Source organism: Antennarius striatus, chromosome 8 (assembly GCF_040054535.1).
Source record: "Antennarius striatus isolate MH-2024 chromosome 8, ASM4005453v1, whole genome shotgun sequence".
NCBI classification, from domain to species: domain Eukaryota; kingdom Metazoa; phylum Chordata; class Actinopteri; order Lophiiformes; family Antennariidae; genus Antennarius; species Antennarius striatus.
The window spans coordinates 12,574,983-12,593,917 of NC_090783.1; the positions used below are offsets into that span (position 1 = coordinate 12,574,983).

Genomic DNA, 18,935 nt, shown 5'->3' on the forward strand with positions numbered 1-18,935 from the left:
CCACTGTCAGCTCAAACTCCAAGGGATGTCATGGCGGGAGCAGGAATTGATCCACCGATGGCCGGGCGATCTGTCTTCAAGACATCTGCTCTACCACTGAGCCACTGCCGCCCCAGCATATCTGTTTAAAAAGTTTAGAATTGAAACCAACATAGCTTATCCCGCATGGTGAGTTAGGTTTATTGGAAAATTAGATTTCGCAGCTGTTTCCAATAAACAGATAAAAAAAAAATACAAACACAACAAATATGACAAACATTTATTTCCAAATATAACACATGATACTTTTACTGACATGCATTCTCGAATTCTTAATGGAAGCATCACTATAACAATGATAATGATAATAATAATAATAATAATAATAATAATAATAAATAATAATAATAATAATAATAATAATAATAATAATAATAATAATAATGATAAGATGTACCTGTTGCAAGTGGTATGCACCAGCTTCTGGCAGTGTTACCTCAAGTCACGCCACTGTGACTTGAGATAAGTCACAGTGGAGCCTCTCTAAAATATTCCTCTGAAATCATGTATCATTGTGTTTTTGACTTTTGAAATAAATAACTTTCTTGCATTAAGCTGTTCAAATCGTCTTTCTTTTTGTTTGTTTGTTGCAAGCATTTAAACATAAATAATTTTGTATACTGATATAAGTTGCATACAAACCTGATATGCAATGAGTGTTGAATAATTGTTCAATGCACAGGCCACAATGACTGATAAGGCGTGGCACGCGAATCCAGCGTAGGGTTACGTTACGCCTGACGTGTCTCAGCCGAACGTGGACAGTCAAGCCTGTTCGGGCAGTGTGTGGACGAGTCTGGAAGTTTCTCCGCGTTCAGTCAACACATCCTCCGACGTGTGGTGCTCTTCTATAAAACACGCGACTGTATTGAGTGAATACCCTTTATGTTCGGAAACTGCGGTTCCTAAACAGTCACGACTTTTTTTCTGGACAAAATGGGTAAGGACTACTACGACGTTTTGGGCATTAAGAAAGGAGCGTCAGAGGATGATATAAAGAAAGCTTATCGGAAGCAGGCTCTACGCTATCACCCTGATAAAAACAAGGCATCTGGAGCAGAGGAGAAATTCAAAGAAGTCGCTGAAGCTTATGACGTTTTGAGTGACCCACAAAAAAAGGACATCTACGATCGTTATGGTGAAGAAGGTATGGTTTAACTTACTAAAACATAGTTAACTTAATTTAGTTAATTTTTATGTTGTGAGTTCATCGGGTACATGATGGAGTGTTTCATCGGTAGAAATTGTGAAATACACGAGACATCATACAGAGGTTCATGTATGTTATGTGGGTCATGGTCCCAACTACGTCCGCTCTGCCCTTTACTTCCGACATGTTTCTGAGCCAGAGGAGTCGAGGCTCCAACAGGGACTCACACGTGCTAGTAGCGGGGCTTTGAACCAGAATATTTTGGTAATCGGTTCGTTCCGAACAGAAACGGAATTATAACGTTTCCGGTTTAACGTCCCACCCATGAACTGACGTTCCTGAACCAGTCAATAACGTTCCTTGTGAATATAAATAATTAAGTAGCTTTAGGACATTCAAATTGGCAATTACTTTAAATACTGTAGATTTGTCCCAGTAAACAGACCAACAGCTACAGAACAGAGGATAGAGAATCAGAGAAAGACGGATAATTTGCGGCAGCTTATGATGCAAAAAAGTTTGAACGAAGCATCTTGTGATTGGTCAAGAACAGAAAGAAAACATCGATAAATGGGGAAACAATGTACTGAAAATGGCTGGCAGCCAATGGGATAATTTCTAAATCAAACATGTGTTAAGATTGATAGACTGCAGTGTTTACCTGTTACGAATATAATGGAGGTTGGGAGACTGCCTTTTCGTTGACTGCTGGTGATATGCGTCAACATCAAGAAGGGAAACATGAGGTCAGATATTTTTTTTCAAGAGCAAAAAAAACCCAACAAAACGTTATTGACCAGTTACGATTATTTTCTGTTCCGGAACATTAAAAAATATAAAGTTTTTGGTTTTGTTTTCGTTCTTGGCAAAATACCAAAAGTTTCTGGTTTCTGTTTTCCTTCCAGGAACCGATTAAAAGCCCTAGTTAGCAGGTTCCACTAGCAAGTCGCTAGTGAAACCGTCACCCCCAAAACACCATAAAGACTTGTAATATATAGTATAAGGATGTAATGGAACCAAGTTTGAAACCTTACATGACAAAAGAATGAAATGTAACACACAGTGGATGAGCCTGTTGCAGTAAATGTATCAACTCGTATTTGCTGTCTTACTCAGGTCTGAAAGGTGGAGGACCATCTGGCGGTGGTGGGGGTCCTGGAACCTTTAGCTACACTTTTCAGGGTGACCCTCATGCCATCTTTGAAGAGTTCTTTGGTGGACGTAACCCTTTTGGACAGTTCTTTGGGGGCCGTAATGAGGGAATGGATGAGAATATGGACACTGATGACCCTTTTGTCCGCTTTGGGATGGGAAGTGGAGGAATGGGTGGTTTCCCTCAATCATTCAGCTCTGGCATGGGGGGAGTTGGAAGCCATAGTAGTATTGTAAAAAAGCAGCAGGACCCCCCCCTGGTTCACGATCTGCAGGTAACTTTGGAGGAAATTCTGTTTGGTTGCACAAAGAGAATGAAGATCTCACGTAAAAGGCTGAACCCAGACGGACGAACACATCGAAAGGAAGAAAAAATCCTGGAGGTGCAGATAAAGAAAGGGTGGAAAGAGGGAACAAAAATTACGTTTCCCAAAGAGGGAGACCAGACCCCCACAAACATTCCAGCTGATGTGGTCTTTGTGTTGAAGGACAAACCACATCCTGTATTCAAACGGGACAGTTCAGACATCATTTACCCAGCAAGGATCTCACTTAAAGATGTCAGTTGAGATTACATACAACTCTTTTACGTTGCATAACTGTGTCAAACACTTACTAAAAGTACCTGAAGACATACTTTGTAATCAAACATTTATCATGACATAAATTATTTTTAGTGCCTATACTTTGTGTTATTTTTTTAAAAAAATCCACATATCTTTCTTTACATCTCCACAGGCATTGTGTGGGTGCACTGTCTCTGCACCTACCCTGGAGGGCAAAACAGTGACCGTGTCAACAACAGATATTGTCCAGCCTGGGATGAGGCGGCGCATCAGTGGCGAAGGGTTGCCTTATCCCAAACGGCCTGATCGTCGAGGGGACCTAATAGTGGAGTATGAGGTCAAGTTCCCAGAAAGGCTCAGCCAGAGTGACAGGGACATGATTGCTCAGGTCCTCCCGCAGTTCTAAACAAGACTGACTTTGAAACCAACATACAAACCTGTGCACTGCTACCCAGTATTTGATTTTCCCCATGTGCCCTCAGCTAATCTGGCTGTTGTAATTTGAATAATTATGGAAAGGAACTACCAACATGTATCCATTAAGCCCCAAATATATTTTATTTCACATAAAAATATTTGATCAAATTATAATTTCAGTAAAATAGTGTTTTTAAAGTTTATATTGAAAGCCACATTTTTCATCCAGTTCTGGTTCTCTGTTGATAGAGAGAGGGCAGCTGAGATGGGGAGGTGGTGGTCAAATCTGACGGGGTGCATCTCCTGCTTCATTAGCAGAGCCTTGCGAGCTACAGTCAGATGGACGAGTTTTTGGTGGAATGTTGTCCTTGTGTCATTCTCTAACAATGTTTCCAACTTTTCCTGAGATATTTCCACAACATTTGTTGCAAAAGCTTCAAATTCTGTGGTAGAGTCATCGCTGGAGTCGACTACACACACATCTTGTGTGCCATGCCTGTAGTTGGCACGCACCTGTAGAGTGACGTAAATTACCACGCCTGCGAGGTAAGGGAAGAAAGGGTTAAGGAAAGGTTCTTTTTGTAATTAATGTTTTGGCAGGTTTTCCTTTAATTAGATAGGACAGGATAGAAATATGGTGACCAAAAATAGGGAGGGTGCTCACGCCACTGCTATCAGCCTGAGATCGTCAAACATAAAGTAAAAATCACCCTGGATACAAGCTGATTGCATTATTGCCTGGGTTATATTATAATTATCTCTAACTTTGTTTGGTGTTTGCTTTAATGAATGAGACTGTTCATGAAAATGTGTGCAGAATATATAAATGTACACTCCTGTGGGAACTCTAAGAAAGATAGAGTGCGCCCTCGTTCCTCGCGGTTAATGCGTTCCAGGAACCACACGTGATTAACAAATTACATGTTAGAGCGACAAACTATCTTATTATTTACGGTAATTGAAATGTTTCTGAACCCTCCCATACTGACATCAAACCACCTTTTATCTGTATTACCTTTTCCCACACTCTAACAGCTGTTTAAAGGACTTTTGTGTCTCACGCAAGTCCAAGACTCACAGAACGGAGCGCACTTCCGAATGCCATCAGCCAATAGAATACACGTACGGTATCACATGACCGCCTACCAAAAATCTGTGATGAGGTGAACTTGTGAGCGTTTTTATATTTTTTGAATGACCAGCATTATAGCAAATACTTTTTATTCAAATAAAAACTTGAATGTCCATAGCCATCATTCACATAAAACACAAAGGGTTTCTCAGACTTTGTTCAACCACTAAGACAGTAGGTTGCTTTTGGAATGACTCCTAATGAGACTTACTGACTTGTTAGTTTTGGTCTTTTGTTGTAAGTAGCTGTGCTGCCTACCAGTCAGAACTGAAGAAGCCTCTTGGATCAATCAATCTATTAACCTTTATTTATATAGCGCTTCAGCACATCATTTGAAATTTCGAAGCACTTTAACAGACAGAAACCCAACAGAACCCTCCAGAGCAAGCATAAGTGACAGTGGCGGGGAAAAACTCCCTCATTGAGGGATGATGGATGGAATGTATTAAACCAACCTTAACAAAGTCCAGTTGATTTTTTCTAATTTTTTTTTTTTGTATGCTCTTTTTGGTTTTAAATATTCATGCTATATTTATGCACATGGTTCTTTTTGAAGCACATAATGAAGCTACTGAAACAGCTCAGTATGGAAGAATTTTGACTTGCAGTTTGGCGCTTTCCCATTTAAGTATATTTTTACCCTACTAGTCCAAAGTTGGGACATACAGTGGTACCTTGAGATACAAATTCAGTCATGTAACAAATTTAACGTTTAAGTCACAGAGAGTTGCTGTGGCATAGCCATACCACTGAAGGACTACAGACAAAGTTGGGCGGAGTTCAGTGGGGGCAGAGCCAGGACACTGTTTTTTGTTGTTGAACCCCTCCGGGGTGTAATGGGCTTAAATCGACAAAACATCGATGACGGGGTGCTCATTTGATAACCTGCTGAAACCACTCAACTCCTGTCTAGTTGAGTTATGAGGTCAAGTTTAGTCTTGGCTCAGGGAGGAAGACGGCCCTGGCATGCAGTGTCACTTCGGTGCTTGACGGAAGAAGAGATGGAGAGAGTGATAGCACTGGCTCAGAGGATGGCACAGGAGCGAGTACATGCAAAAGGTGGGTCATTTGCAATACCCTTATAGCGTTTTGCATATACCAGTAAATAGAATACAATAGACTCATTTGAGTTTGATACAATTTAAATTTGTTCAAAGACTACATCTGTCAAGCTCATGGGTATCTAAAATATATCCTGACACTGAGGATATCTGTTTGTTGCAAAGGCACACCCTGCCACTTGACTCATGTTCAATATTGTTACAAACTGGATTATTACTGGAATTCCATTTTTAAAATCCCCTCAGAAATTTTAGGAATCACGCTGGAACCATGCCCAATTACAGCCATATTTTGTGTGTCACCTATACATGTCCTTAGGAACACCCAGGTAAATGCTGTGGTGTTTACCATGCTACTGACTAGGTGTAGAATATTACTTAATTGGAAATCACCACAACCCCCTTGTATCTGTTTGGTTGAAAAACATCATCTTCTTTTCCTTTCGGCTTTTCACTTCAGGGGTTGCCCCCCGGTCAATCAGTTGCCTCCATCTAACCCTGTCTTCCTTCCTGGTCACTCCCAGAGAGAACCCCAGCATCTTCATCTCTGCTACCTCCAGCTCTGCCTCCTGTCTTTTCCTCAGTGACACTGTCTCTGGACCAAACAACATCGCTGGTCTCACCACAGTTTTGTACACCTTTCATTTTAGCTGAAACTCTTATATCACACATCACACCTGACACTTTTCTCCACCCGTTACATCCTGCCTGTACATGCTGCTTCACCTCTTTTCCACACTCTCCATTGCTCTGGACCGTTGACCCTAAGTACTTAAAATCCTCCACCTTCTTGATCTCTTCTCCCTGTAACCTCGCTTTTCCACTTGGGTCCCTCTCATTCACACACATGTACTCTGTTTTTCTGCGGCTAACCTTCATTCCTCTTCTTTCCAGGACAAACCTCCACCTTTCTAGCTTCTCCTCCACCTGTTCCCTGCTCTCACTGCAGATCACAATGTCATCTACAAACATCATAGTTCATGGAGATTCCTGTCTAACCTCATCTGTCAGCCTGTCCATCACCATAGCGAACAAGAAGGGGCTCAGAGCTGATCCCTGATGCAGTCCCACCTCCACCTTGAACTCCTCTGTCACACCTACAGCACACCTCACCACCGTCTTACAGTCCTTATATATGTCCTGCACCGCTCTAACATACTTCTCTGCAACTCCAGACTTCCTCATACAACACCACAGTTCCTCTCTGGGCACCCTGTCATAAGCTTTCTCCTCATCTACAAAAACACAATGCAGCTCCCTCTGGCCTTCTCTGTAATTCTCTATTAACATCCTCAGAGCAAATACTGCATCTGTAGTACTCTTTTTTGGCATGAAACCATACTGCTGCTCACAAATGTTCACTTCTGCCCGTAGTCTAGCTTCCACTACTCTTTCCCATAACTTCATTGTATGGCTCATCAGCTTTATTCCTCTGTAGTTGCCACAACTCTGCACATTGTTCTTAAAAATTGGCACCAGCACACTTCTCCATTCCTCAAACATCTTCTCCCTATCTAAGATCCTGTTGAACAACCCAGTCAGAAAATCTACTGCCACCTCTCCAAGACACGTCCAAACCTCTACAGGTATATCATCAGGACCGACTGCCTTTCCACTCTTCATCCTCTTCAGTCCCTCCTCACTTCATCCTGACTAATCTTTGCTACATCCTGGTCCACAACAGTCACCCCTTCTAGTCTTTGTTCTCTCTCATTTTCCACGTTCATCAACTCTTCAAAGTACTCTTTCCATCTTCCCATCACACTACTTGCACCTGTCAATAGGCTTCCCTATCCTTAATCACCCTAACCTGCTGCACGTCCTTCCCATCTCTGTCTGTCCTGCCAACTGGTCAGTCTCTCCCTCCTTACTGTCCGACCTGGCATACAAGTCATCATAAGCTTCTTGTTTAGCCTTTGATACCTCTACCTTCACCTTATGCTGCATCTCCCTGTACTCCTGTCTACTCTCCTCAGTCCTCTCAGTGTCCCACTTCTTCTTAACTAACCTCTTTCTCTGTAGACGCTCCTGTACCTCCTCATTCCACCACCAAGTCTCCTTATCTACTTTCCTTCCAGATGACACACAAAGTACTCTCCTACCTGTCTCCCTGATCACATTAGCTGTAGTTTTCCAGTCCTCACCACCAGAGTCATCCTGCACACCACCGTCCTATGCTGTTTGGCTACTCTCTAGCCTACTACTACTTTGCAGTCACCAATCTCCTTCAGGTTACACTGTCTACACAAGATGCAGTCTACCTGTGTGCTCCTACCACCCACTCTTATAGGTCACCCTGTGTTCCTGCCTCCTCTGGAAGAAAGTATTCACTGTAGCCATTTCCATCCTTTTCGCAAAGTCAACTACCATCTGTCCTTCTGCATTCCTCTCCTGGATACCAAACCTGCCCATCACCTCCTCATCACCTCTGTTTCCAGCACCAACATATCCATTGAAGTCTGCACCAATGACAACTCTCTCACTTCTAGGTATGCTCTGCATTACTTCATCAAAGTCCAGCCAGAATTTCTCCTTCTCCTCCAGCTCACATCGTACCTGTGGAGCATACCCACTAACAACATTAAACATCACACCTTCTATTTCTAGCTTCAGACTCTTCACTCTATCCGACACTCTTTTTACCTCCAGGACATTCCTAACAAACTCCTCCTTCAAGATAATTCCTACTCCATTTCTTTTCCTATCTACACCATGACAGAACAACTTGAACCCTGCTCCTAAACTTCTAGCCTTGCTACCTTTCCACCTGGTCTCCTGGACACACAGTATGTCTACCTTCCTCCTCTGCATCATGTCAACCAACTCTCCTCCTTTTCCTGTCATAGTTCCAACATTCAACGTCCCTACTCTCAGTCCTATAATCTTGGTGTTCCTCTTCTCTCTCTTCGTGCGAACACACTTTCCTCCTCCTTCGACCAACACTAGTCCAATTTCCACCGGCGCCCTGTAGGTCAACAACGCCGATGGCGGTCGTTGTTAACCCAGGCCTCGACCGATCCGGTATGTAAGTCATAGGTTTTATTCACATCTTTGATTTGGCAAAAGTTTTACACTGGATGCCCTTCCTGACGCAACCCTCTGTATTTATCCAGGCTTGGGCCCGGCAAAATAAGACACTAATTTGTGTCCTCTTGTGGCTACATTTAAAATGTTTCACACAAGTTTCTCCTAAACATCCGTATGATTTAATAACTTTGTTATTAAAAACACTCATTCTTAGATTTCCTTCATCTTTATTATCTGCTACATCAGTCACTCAGAGCGGATTCCACACACACACACACACACACACACACACAGACACACACAGACACACACACACACACACACACACACACACACACACACGAACACACACGCGCACACACAGCCTTTCCCTCACCCCATAGTGTGACAATAAGGTACTTGTATAACACATGTACCTACCCCAACCCCTACCTAACTAATTGATCTTCACTGGGGAAAACCCCTTGACCCCATGATTCGCTAACTTGACACTCTCATTGCATGATCGCCACATTACTGACAAAAGGGATGGACATTCAGTTAAAAAGGAGGGGTATGAAGACCGCATGATCACCACAACTTTCTCATTGTACCTCCGTATGAAGCCCCTCACCCTACACCCCCTCCGGGAAAAACACATTGCGTCATGCGAACACCATGCGAACAGCATGTGATCACCGCATGATCAACACATGACTGACAAAGGGAGGGATATTCATCGGAAGAGGGAGGGCTTATATTTTTTCCGTATTTTTTTGACAGTTAAATTTATATGACGTCATCCAATAGGGAGGGATATTCACCGGAAGAAGCGGGCCATTCACCGGAAAGGGGTCGGGATATACACCGGAAGGGGCGGGACTTGAGGGGTCAAAGAGGTCAAAGTCATCAATCAAAAGATAATTGGCAGAAGGTGTGTTACTTATCCTCTCATATGCGGCGGAAGGTTCCAGATGATCTGTTAGCATTCGGTCAGCCCTGGTCAATTTGTCTTCGAACTGAAGAGCCGGCAAATGTCTTTGAATCTTCAAATTGACATAGTGGCCTTGTACAACGGGCTGTGTAGAGGACCGAAAAGTATACGCACTGGCACAACCCTGTTCTTCTCACTTCCTGCAAGAATGGTCAATTCAATGAAGGTCACCAGCTCATCTTTGGTTACATTTCTCCACTCTCTCCCCATGTCTGAGGCTGCTCTTTCTCTCTCCTTGTTTGTGCATGTCAGCACCACTTCTATTATGTTATCAGACATGAACTCCTTCCATGCATCTATTAGGGAGACATTCCTAAACCCAGGTACAGGTCCTGGACGAATACATATCAAACTGTGACTTGGTGTAGCAGCCTGTTTGGGGGGTTACTCTGCCCAGTATGAGCCCTTGTGGCTCAGTTGGTCCAGCACAACATCCACGACCTCTTCAGACGACTAATCAGGGATTCTAACAGGACTCGTGTGTGTCTGACAGCCCTTGTTCAGTGGGGGGACAATAGACTGGGTCTTCCATATCTGAGATGTCAGAATCTGAGTCAATGACTGCGTCTGGCTTGTCACTCCATCCATCCTGGATCATTGCTTGGACATGGTCCACAGAGAGCAGAGCTGGCCTCCTATTAGCCATTTTACTATGGATAAAATAAATTTAACCGGTAAAGTGATTACACTTTAGAATAATCACTAAAAATTCAGGTCTTAGAGAAATAACTAACAAGTCATACGAGCTGGCCGCGTATGTGGGAGATGTGCGCGGTGCAGCAGAGGTTGTTTGGCCCGCTGACGGCTCTGGTTATGTGTGTGGAGGCTTTGCTGGATGTTACAAACACCTGCCAGGCTGCTGGGGACTGGGAATAGTGTTGCGAATGCCCGCCATCCTGCTGGAGGCTCGGGTTGTGTGTCATGAGGTGGTTCACGGGGCTGCTGAAGTCAGCTCTCAGGTGGAGAGCTTGCTGACGCTGAGTGTGTTGATTGGAAAGCTCCAACAGAAGGAATAATTGACAACAGGTGTCTGAGTGGGACATTAAAAGTGGCTAAAAATTAAAGGTTCATCTGAAAATCCATCAAACCTATTCGGGTCATATGTGACCCTGCTTGTGGATGAGTGGGTTAGTGATACAAAAACTTGTACAGTATTTTCTGTACTATAAGGCGCACTGGATTATAAGGGACACCTTTTATGAACTGTGTATTTTATAATGTATTTCAGATATGAGGCACACCGGATTAAAAGGCGCATATAATAAAAAAAATTAAAATAGATTTAAAAAACTAGTGGCTGTAGTTGCGCTATCCGTCCACTAGATACAGCATTCATGACTGTGGGCCTATTTCACGAAGGCAGGGTTAACCTACCCTGAGGTAAACCTGTGGTTCTGGGTTGCTTTACCCTGAACTTGGAAAAACCAGGGATTTCGGTTTCACAAACGCAGTTCAGGGTTAGTTTTTCTAACCCAGAGTAAACACTTTACGGAAGTCGGAGTACAGATTTTAATTTCTGAATAGAAACAGAACAGCATTGCAGCTGCAAAGACGAGCGACATGTCGTGGGAGTCAATTGCTGCTCAAGTCGATGGGTAAGTTCTAAGTCCGTTGCACTCACGGTAAAATACGGAAGTAAATGGCTTCAAGAATAGTTTATTAATTTATTTTATTTAGGTGTGATCCAGTGGGGGGAGAAGGGCACGTCACCAGCTGAGAATGAAAATAAAAACATCGTTCACACAGGTCATACCTCTGCATCATCTCGTTATGGATCCTCCTCATCCTCATTATGTTTGATATTGTACAATATATATTAAGTGGATGTTTGACTGTTCAGTTGTTTCATCGCCAACATAACGCTCTTTTCACGCACATAAATGCGCTCTCATCTATATCAGGTTCTGTTAAATAATGAAATACATTAAAACGTTTTATTGTTGTGTAGATGAAACAGTAAATCGACATATGCACGTTACAAAAACAGTTGAGAAGGATATTCACACCATTGCGTACACCTATAATATATAAGAACTGAAATCAAGACCTGACATTAGCTCGTTTCATACAGTCATAGCCAAAACTGCTTTAGTTCATACAACAGTGGCCGTGGCATTGTACTGCTTATAACCGCTTTAAGGTATTCCAGGTTTTATTTTCTGTCTGTTTTAGTCACATGATACACACAGGAGTTAATAATGATTACAAAAAAGAAAGAAATTAACAAGAAATTGAAGAAAACAAAGGTGGGATGATATTTTATGTTACTGATTGTTCTCTTCCCATTGCTTCACATTCTGGTGGAATACAGAGTGACATTTATCCGCTCCTGAAGTATTAACAGATTCTTATCCCTTTTTAAAGAGAACTGATACAGAGAACTGTCCGACAGGATATGACAGGACATCTGAACGCGATACAAAAAAAGAAAAATCTCTGTGAATTAATGCGGAAACTCCATCAATGGGCTCCTCGTCAAACGGACATGACATGTTCACCTCTGAAATACGGAGTTATTTATTAAACCTTACTTCGGTCAGACTCTCCGTCCAACAGAACCAGGAAATGTAGCCGCACGAGCGGCGGTGAAAGGGGGCGGAGTAAGAGGAAATCCTGGGTTTGTGGAATGAAACCTGCTCCCGACCAGGTTAAGTTCAGATAGTCTGTTACTGCGGTAACAAACCCAGAGGTTCAGTTCACCTCGCGTCATGAAACAGGTCAGGGTTACTGCTCTAACCCTGGGTTAACTTACCTCCTTTTGTGAAAATGAAAGTCCTGGTTCCCCTGATTTCCCTGATTTCACGGTGACCTCACCCTGGTTGTCCACTAAACCTGCTTTTTGAATGGCCCCACGTCACGGAGCAGGGGTAACAACCCCCAAGTACAACCTGTGGTTCTGAGTTGCTTTACCCTGAACTCGGGAACCCAGGGTTTTCGGTTTCACAAGCGCTTCTCAGGGTTAGTTTTTGTAACCCAGGGTAAGTTGACCCGCAGTTTGACAGGTGCGACGCCACTTTAAAAAGCCATCATCAATGGAGCCCAGATTCGACGAGTCACCATGACGATGGACGAGACGCGCTCCGCGTTACTTCACGCAGTTGAAGTGCAGATTGTAATCTACGTGTATGAAGACTTTGAGGACATGTTATGAAAAGAGGAACAGTGTTGCAGCTGTAAAGAAGAATGAGATGACTTGAAACTGCTGCTCAAGTCGATGCGTACGTCTAAACGTAGTCCGTTGGACTCATGGTACGATTACGGAGGTAAACGGCTTGAATAATAGTTTATTAAATTATTTTATTGGATGCAATCGAGCGGGGGAGAAGCGCACATGTCAACAGTTGAGAACGAAGTTTAAAAACATCGTTCACTCAGGTCAGACTTCTGCGTCATCTCGTTAGGGATCCTCTTCCTCATTATAACATAATGACATTGTACAGTAAATAATAAGTGGACGTTCGGCTTTTCAGTTGTTTTATCACCAACAGAATGCTCTTGTCACACACATAAATGTGCTCTCATCTATAGGCATTCCATGTTCAATTCTCTGTGTCGTTTAGTCAAATAATACATAATTGATAAAAAGAAAAAAAAATTAACAGGAAATTGAAGTTAAGCAAGATGGTCAAATATTTTCTGTTACCGATTGTTCCTATTCCTTAACATTCTGGTGCAATATAGAGAGACATTTAGCCTCCACTGAAGGATCACCACTTTCTCATCTTTTTTTAACAGAGCAAGCAGGACAGTCCGTCACATCCAATGTACAGATAGACGCTCAGTGAACACCAGCGGTTCTTTCTGTGGCATTCATATGCAACTGTATGTTTTGATGTCCTCCTCCTGTATTTCCAGCTGTTTGTTAGAGAAGTTTATCCAATTCGCTTTCTATGAAATACAGACAACAGATAAAAAATGGTTTCTTTGGACCTCCAGATTTGGAGGGCAGATTTGAACATACAAATACAAAGTTAGAGGTGGGTGTTGTTCACAGGTAAATCATGTTGAATATTAGAATGTTCACCACTAAAATATTCTAAGAAATAACTGTATTTATAAGTAATAAAGATGACCAAATGAAATGTATATTGTATGTTTTTATTGCCCACTGTGGTGATGGTGAGTTACACAGACTCTGAAATGATTCTGGCAGATGGAGTCACTGCTCTGTCACCCTGGATAGCTGGCAGGTGGACGGGGTCATCATCGGGGTGTTCAGTTTGTGGGGTAGGGTGCTGTTCTCCTCTGATAGCGGCAATACTACTATGAAGAACAGAACTGCATCACAGGTCCTCTCAGGAATCATCCTGAGGTGTCACGGACACTGGAAACGGCCTTTCAGCAGAACTATGGTCATCTCCACCCGGGCTCTCGTCCTGCAGTGAACCCATTTGAAGTTCTGTTGGAGGCCTGGGTTAGTAAGGGGTCAGCAGCCTCGGTTTAGCATGGGTAACCCCTGTCCCCCAGAAAACAACCATCAGACTCCTGTGATGGAAAGTAGATTCATTAGAGTGGATTAAACGATGGAGACAAGTAAATTATTGTGCTAATCTTTAGTTAATGCATTAGTCTGTTGCTCAGGTGAGACTCATCATACACCTGTGAGTCAGGAACCGATTAGGACCACTCCATCTCCACATCAGTATGCTATGCTTGCTCTGGAGGGTTCTGTTGGGTGTCTGTCTGTTAAAGCTCTTTGAAATGTCTGCTGAAGTGATTAGGTGCTATATAAATAAAGGTGGAAAATGTAGTTTGCTGCATCACATGTGATCTGGACAGATGTTAGTTTATCTATGATGCAGTCTTAAACGTGTAGAAACAGTAGTCAATGTACTTGTACCTGCATATATTTGCTGTGAATGGACATCCTCTTCACATCATCACCTTCATTATGTGAGGGAGCCTTGATGGGAATGTGGGTACCATCTATGGCAGCAAATTACATTGGGACATCCGAAAGAAATTAATATCTGGGATTGCAGCACAATATCATTAAGAGAACATACTTTCAAATTAATCAGATTTCTACATCATTCACCTGCAATCCTGTGGAACTCCTCCTTGATGATTCTGATGGTTTTCTCTCCAGGGAAATAGAAAAACTGGGGTAAAAGTTTAAAGGCGAGGCACACTGAGCATCTCCCACATTACATAGGAAAATTACCGTTTGCAAATAAAAAATGAAAAACTGAACGGAGCGCTACACGCAGCACTGCTGCAGATGTGACGATGGATGTGTGTGTGTGTTTACCGATCAGTATGATCGGTACCGATCATAAAGAGAACTGTCTGGATATGACGGGACATCTGAACGCGATACAAACATATTTAATTCTCTGTGAATGAATGCGGAAACTCCATCAAAGGGCTCCACGTCAAACGGACATGACATGTTCGCCTCTAAAATACGGAGTTATTTATTAAACCTTACTTCAGTAAAACTCTCCGTCTCACAGAACCAGGAAATGAAGCCGCGCGAGCGGCGGTGAAAGGGGGTGGAGTCAAAAGAAACCCTGGGTTTGTGGAATAAAACCTGCTCCCGACCAGGTTATGTTCAGAGAGTGTGTTACTGCGGTAACAAACCCAGAGGTTCACTTTACCTTGCTACGTGAAACAGGCCAGGGTTACTGCTCTAACTCTGGGTTAAGTTACCCCCCTTTGTGAAACCAAGAACCCTGATTTCAGGGTTAACTTACTCTGGGTTTCCACTGCACCTGCTTTGTGACTCGGCCCCTCCTCCAGACCAGGCTAGCTTCAGAGTCTGTTACTGTGGTAACAAACCTAGAGGTTTACCTCGTGACACAGGCTAGGTTTACTTCTCTGACTCTGGGTTAAGTTACCTCCCTTTGTGACACCGAAAGCTCTGGTTTTCCCTGATTTCAGGGTTAACTTACCCAGGTTTTCCACTAAACCGGCTTTGTGAAACGGACCCTGTGAGTACCTTTAATCAACTGTGAACAGCCCCTATTGTTATGTCAATGAGGCCATTCTGAGCCTCATCAAGAAAAGCTCATCACTTGATCACTTTGCCACCATAGAAAGAAGTCAACACGCATGGGTTTTTTCCTTAGCTGCTGAGATTTACTAACACAACATGAACAACATGGATTTTATTCATCAGCAGTGCTGAAATTTGTTTTGCAACACCGCAGCCGTTTTATGTAACAAAGAAGAACATATATCACACACATATCACACACATTGACATGGCACATATTGACAACATGGAAACATAGTAGTTGAGCACTTGTCCCCCACTCAGCCTATCTCCGGTTTTGCTCTTGGTTGAGCATTAAAGTAGATTGATGGACAAAGGACTTTTTTAGTCTAACCTTCTTGAAAGGTGGTACCTTGTATCTCCTTCCTGAAGGCAGTAGACTGTATTCACTGTATAAAACATAAATGGTGTTTGAGGTGATGTTTTTTTACCAGTGTCAACATGCTGTTATTATACATGGAGGTATACAGTTCTTGAGGTTCCTGTTTAACAATCTTTGAGCATATGTTTATTTGATGTGACATTTGTGACTTTAGTGCTACAGACAGACATTCATACCAGGTGGTGCTACAGTATTGAAGAACACTCATAATAACATAAGTTAAAAAAAAAAGACAAGAATCCTTTTACTTTCATCAAAAGAATGTAGACAGTGAAGGAAATAGATTATTTGCTTTGTTTTCTAAAAGTGTCTCAATCAGTCCAGTCCAAGCATGCTTTTAGTTGTTCCTTGCTTTCGTTTGTCCATGTCCTAGCTACTTTCTTCTCAGGCTTTCCTCTTTTTAGTTGATTTATAGACTGGAATAATGCACACAACATTATTATCAGAGGTCGATATAGGTGGCCCAACCCTGGCTACATAAGCATTTTTAATGTTGACATAGCACTTGTCCAATATATTATTTTTTCTGGTCGCATCCATGATATACTGTTCAAATCCTGGCAGCACAGTGTCTAGGAAGCACTGATCCAGATCCCCTAGCATGACTGCTGGTGCTTCTGGGTACTGTAGTTGCAGATCATGTACACAGTCAGCGATGGTTCTTGCTGCTTGTGCAGCTCTTCCTGGCCCTTTAGGGGGAACATAAACAGCAAACAGTAGGATGCACCCGAACTCACGAGGGATGTAGAACATTGGATCTCCACATTGGGATTGTCACATATCCTGGTTTTTATTGAGAAGGTTCGACACCAGAGATCATTGTTGTAAACACAGATCACACCGTAGACACTCCCCCCTCCTCTGTCCATTCACACCAGAATGAAGCCAGGGACTTCATAGAGTTAGTCTGGCTTTGATGGCTTTAACCAGCTTTCAGTGAAAACAAACAGTGAGGCTTCACGGAAATCATGACTGTACCTTGCGTATGTCCGTACTGTGGCGATTCTTGTTATGAAGGGATCTCACTTTGGCGAGAACGATAGAGGTTAGTGGTGGCCGGGTGAATCTCCTCCACAGGCGAACTCATATTTTGTAGTACTGATAAAACTAAATAAAATTTATCTAAAAAACAGTAAAATTAGATTTTATTTCTATAGCTCTCAGTGACATGTGGTGAGGTTCACGGAGGTGAAGCACCAATGTAAAAGTCAGTTCTATGAGCCAGACAAAGTGGCGTATTTGCCACTCTGTCTGGCAAAATACGCCATATTAAAATACCTGATATTAAAAACTGGTTAAATTCATTACGAGGGGACCACTCAGTTCGAACAGGGCGGATTATTTCCTGATCTAAAGTTCGAAGCAGATTTTTAAGCTCCGACATTCTTCTTTACTTAATAATTAAATCTTGTTTCAATCGATCTGTAGTCCAGTCGGAGGTGAGGTAAAGCTATTTACTGCTGCACTGTGTGTTGAAACAAATTTGTAACCAGTTTTTAATATCAGGCTGTTAATTTACTGGCAAATGCGACACTCTGCTTTACTCATAGAACTGACTTTAACGTCGGTGTGTCACCGCCGTGAATCTCACAGCACGTCGCTTCCAGACAGAATGCACAAGCCTAAATGTGCCACCCACCCACAGTAAAGTGTTGTTTCAGGTATCAACTACATTTGCAAGTCAATTGCAGCACACCAGGGACCTTTGTCCAGCACTGACTCAGCTCTTGAAATTTCAGAAAAGGCTGGAAGTTCAGCTTTGAGGGTCTTTCATTCACTTTTATGCCAGTTTCTCCGTGTGTTTTCGCAGACTAATAGAATGGACTGTCACTAGATTCCAGATTACAGTAGTAACACTCGACGATGGCATTTTTTAGACCAAGTTAAAGTGGGTTATTTCTGGCTCCACAGTGGTTGGGAAATACTGAGATAAGTCAGTCAGTCAAACTTTAATAGAATTGTTGAAAATTCCCTATGTTTTGCAACATTATCGTAGCCAGGCACTGGTGCTTTCCGCAGCCTGCTCTGCCATCAGACAACAGGTCAGTGAGAACCGGCACTTTGGCGAGGCCCCTTGACTACCTTTGTTATGGGGCGTAGTGCCCTCTGAGGGTGCCCCTGGTGGCGTAGTGCGGCATGACTGCTGGCAAAACTGCCAGCTTTTTTCCAGCGATCTTGTTTTTAACCAATATTAATATGAATATTAATCCATTGGATTATAAGGCACACCGTGGGTTTATGAGAAAATTATAGGCTTTTAGGTGTGCCTTATAGTGCGGAAAATACTGTAATTTCTTGAAAATAATTCATCCATCCATCTTCCACCGCTTATCCGGAATCGGGTCGCAGGGGCAGCAGCTTCAACAGGGAGCCCCAAACTTCCCAGGCCAGTGTTGACATATAATCCCTCCACCTGGTCCCGGGTCTGCCCCGAGGTCTCCTCCCAGCTGGACGTGCCAGAAATACCTCCCTAGGGAGGCGCCCTGGAAGCATCCGCATCAGATGCCTAAACCACCTCCAGTGACTCCTTTCCACACGAAGGAGCAGCGGCTCTACTCTGAGCCCCTCACGAAGAGCAGTGTTTCTCACGTTATCTCTAAGGGAGACACAAGCTATCCACCTGAGAAAGCCCATCTCAGCCGCTTGTATCCGCAATCTCGTTATTTCGGTCATGACCCATCGCTCATGACCATAGGTGAGGATGGGAACGAAGATTGAACGGTAGATGGAGAGCTTTGTCGCTCAGCTTAGCTCCCTCTTTGTGACGACAGTGTGGTAAAGTGACTACAATACCGCTCCTGCTGCCCCAATTGTCCATCCAATCTTACGTCCATTGTTCCCTCACTTGTGAACAGGACCCCAAGATACTTAAACTCCTTCACTTGTGGAAGGACCTCATCCCCCACTCGGAGAAGGCAGTCCACCGGTTTCCTGCTGAGGACCATGGCCTCAGACTTGGAGGTGCTAATCCTCATCCCTGCTGCTTCACACTCGGCTGCAAACTGGACCAGTGAGTGCTGCAGGTTACAGGCTGATGA

At 43.1% G+C, this 18,935-nt stretch overlaps 1 protein-coding gene across 1 annotated transcript; it reads left to right on the top strand.

The window, feature by feature from the left end:
• The first annotated feature begins 793 nt into the window (after positions 1-793).
• Positions 794-4,591, top strand: dnajb1b (DnaJ heat shock protein family (Hsp40) member B1b). Its single transcript, XM_068321252.1, has 3 exons — positions 794-1,186; positions 2,306-2,901; positions 3,080-4,591. Exons 1-3 carry the CDS (start codon positions 976-978, stop codon positions 3,311-3,313), a joined length of 1,041 nt encoding a protein of 346 aa, XP_068177353.1. The 5' UTR covers positions 794-975; the 3' UTR covers positions 3,314-4,591.
• The last annotated feature ends 14,344 nt before the right edge of the window (positions 4,592-18,935 follow it).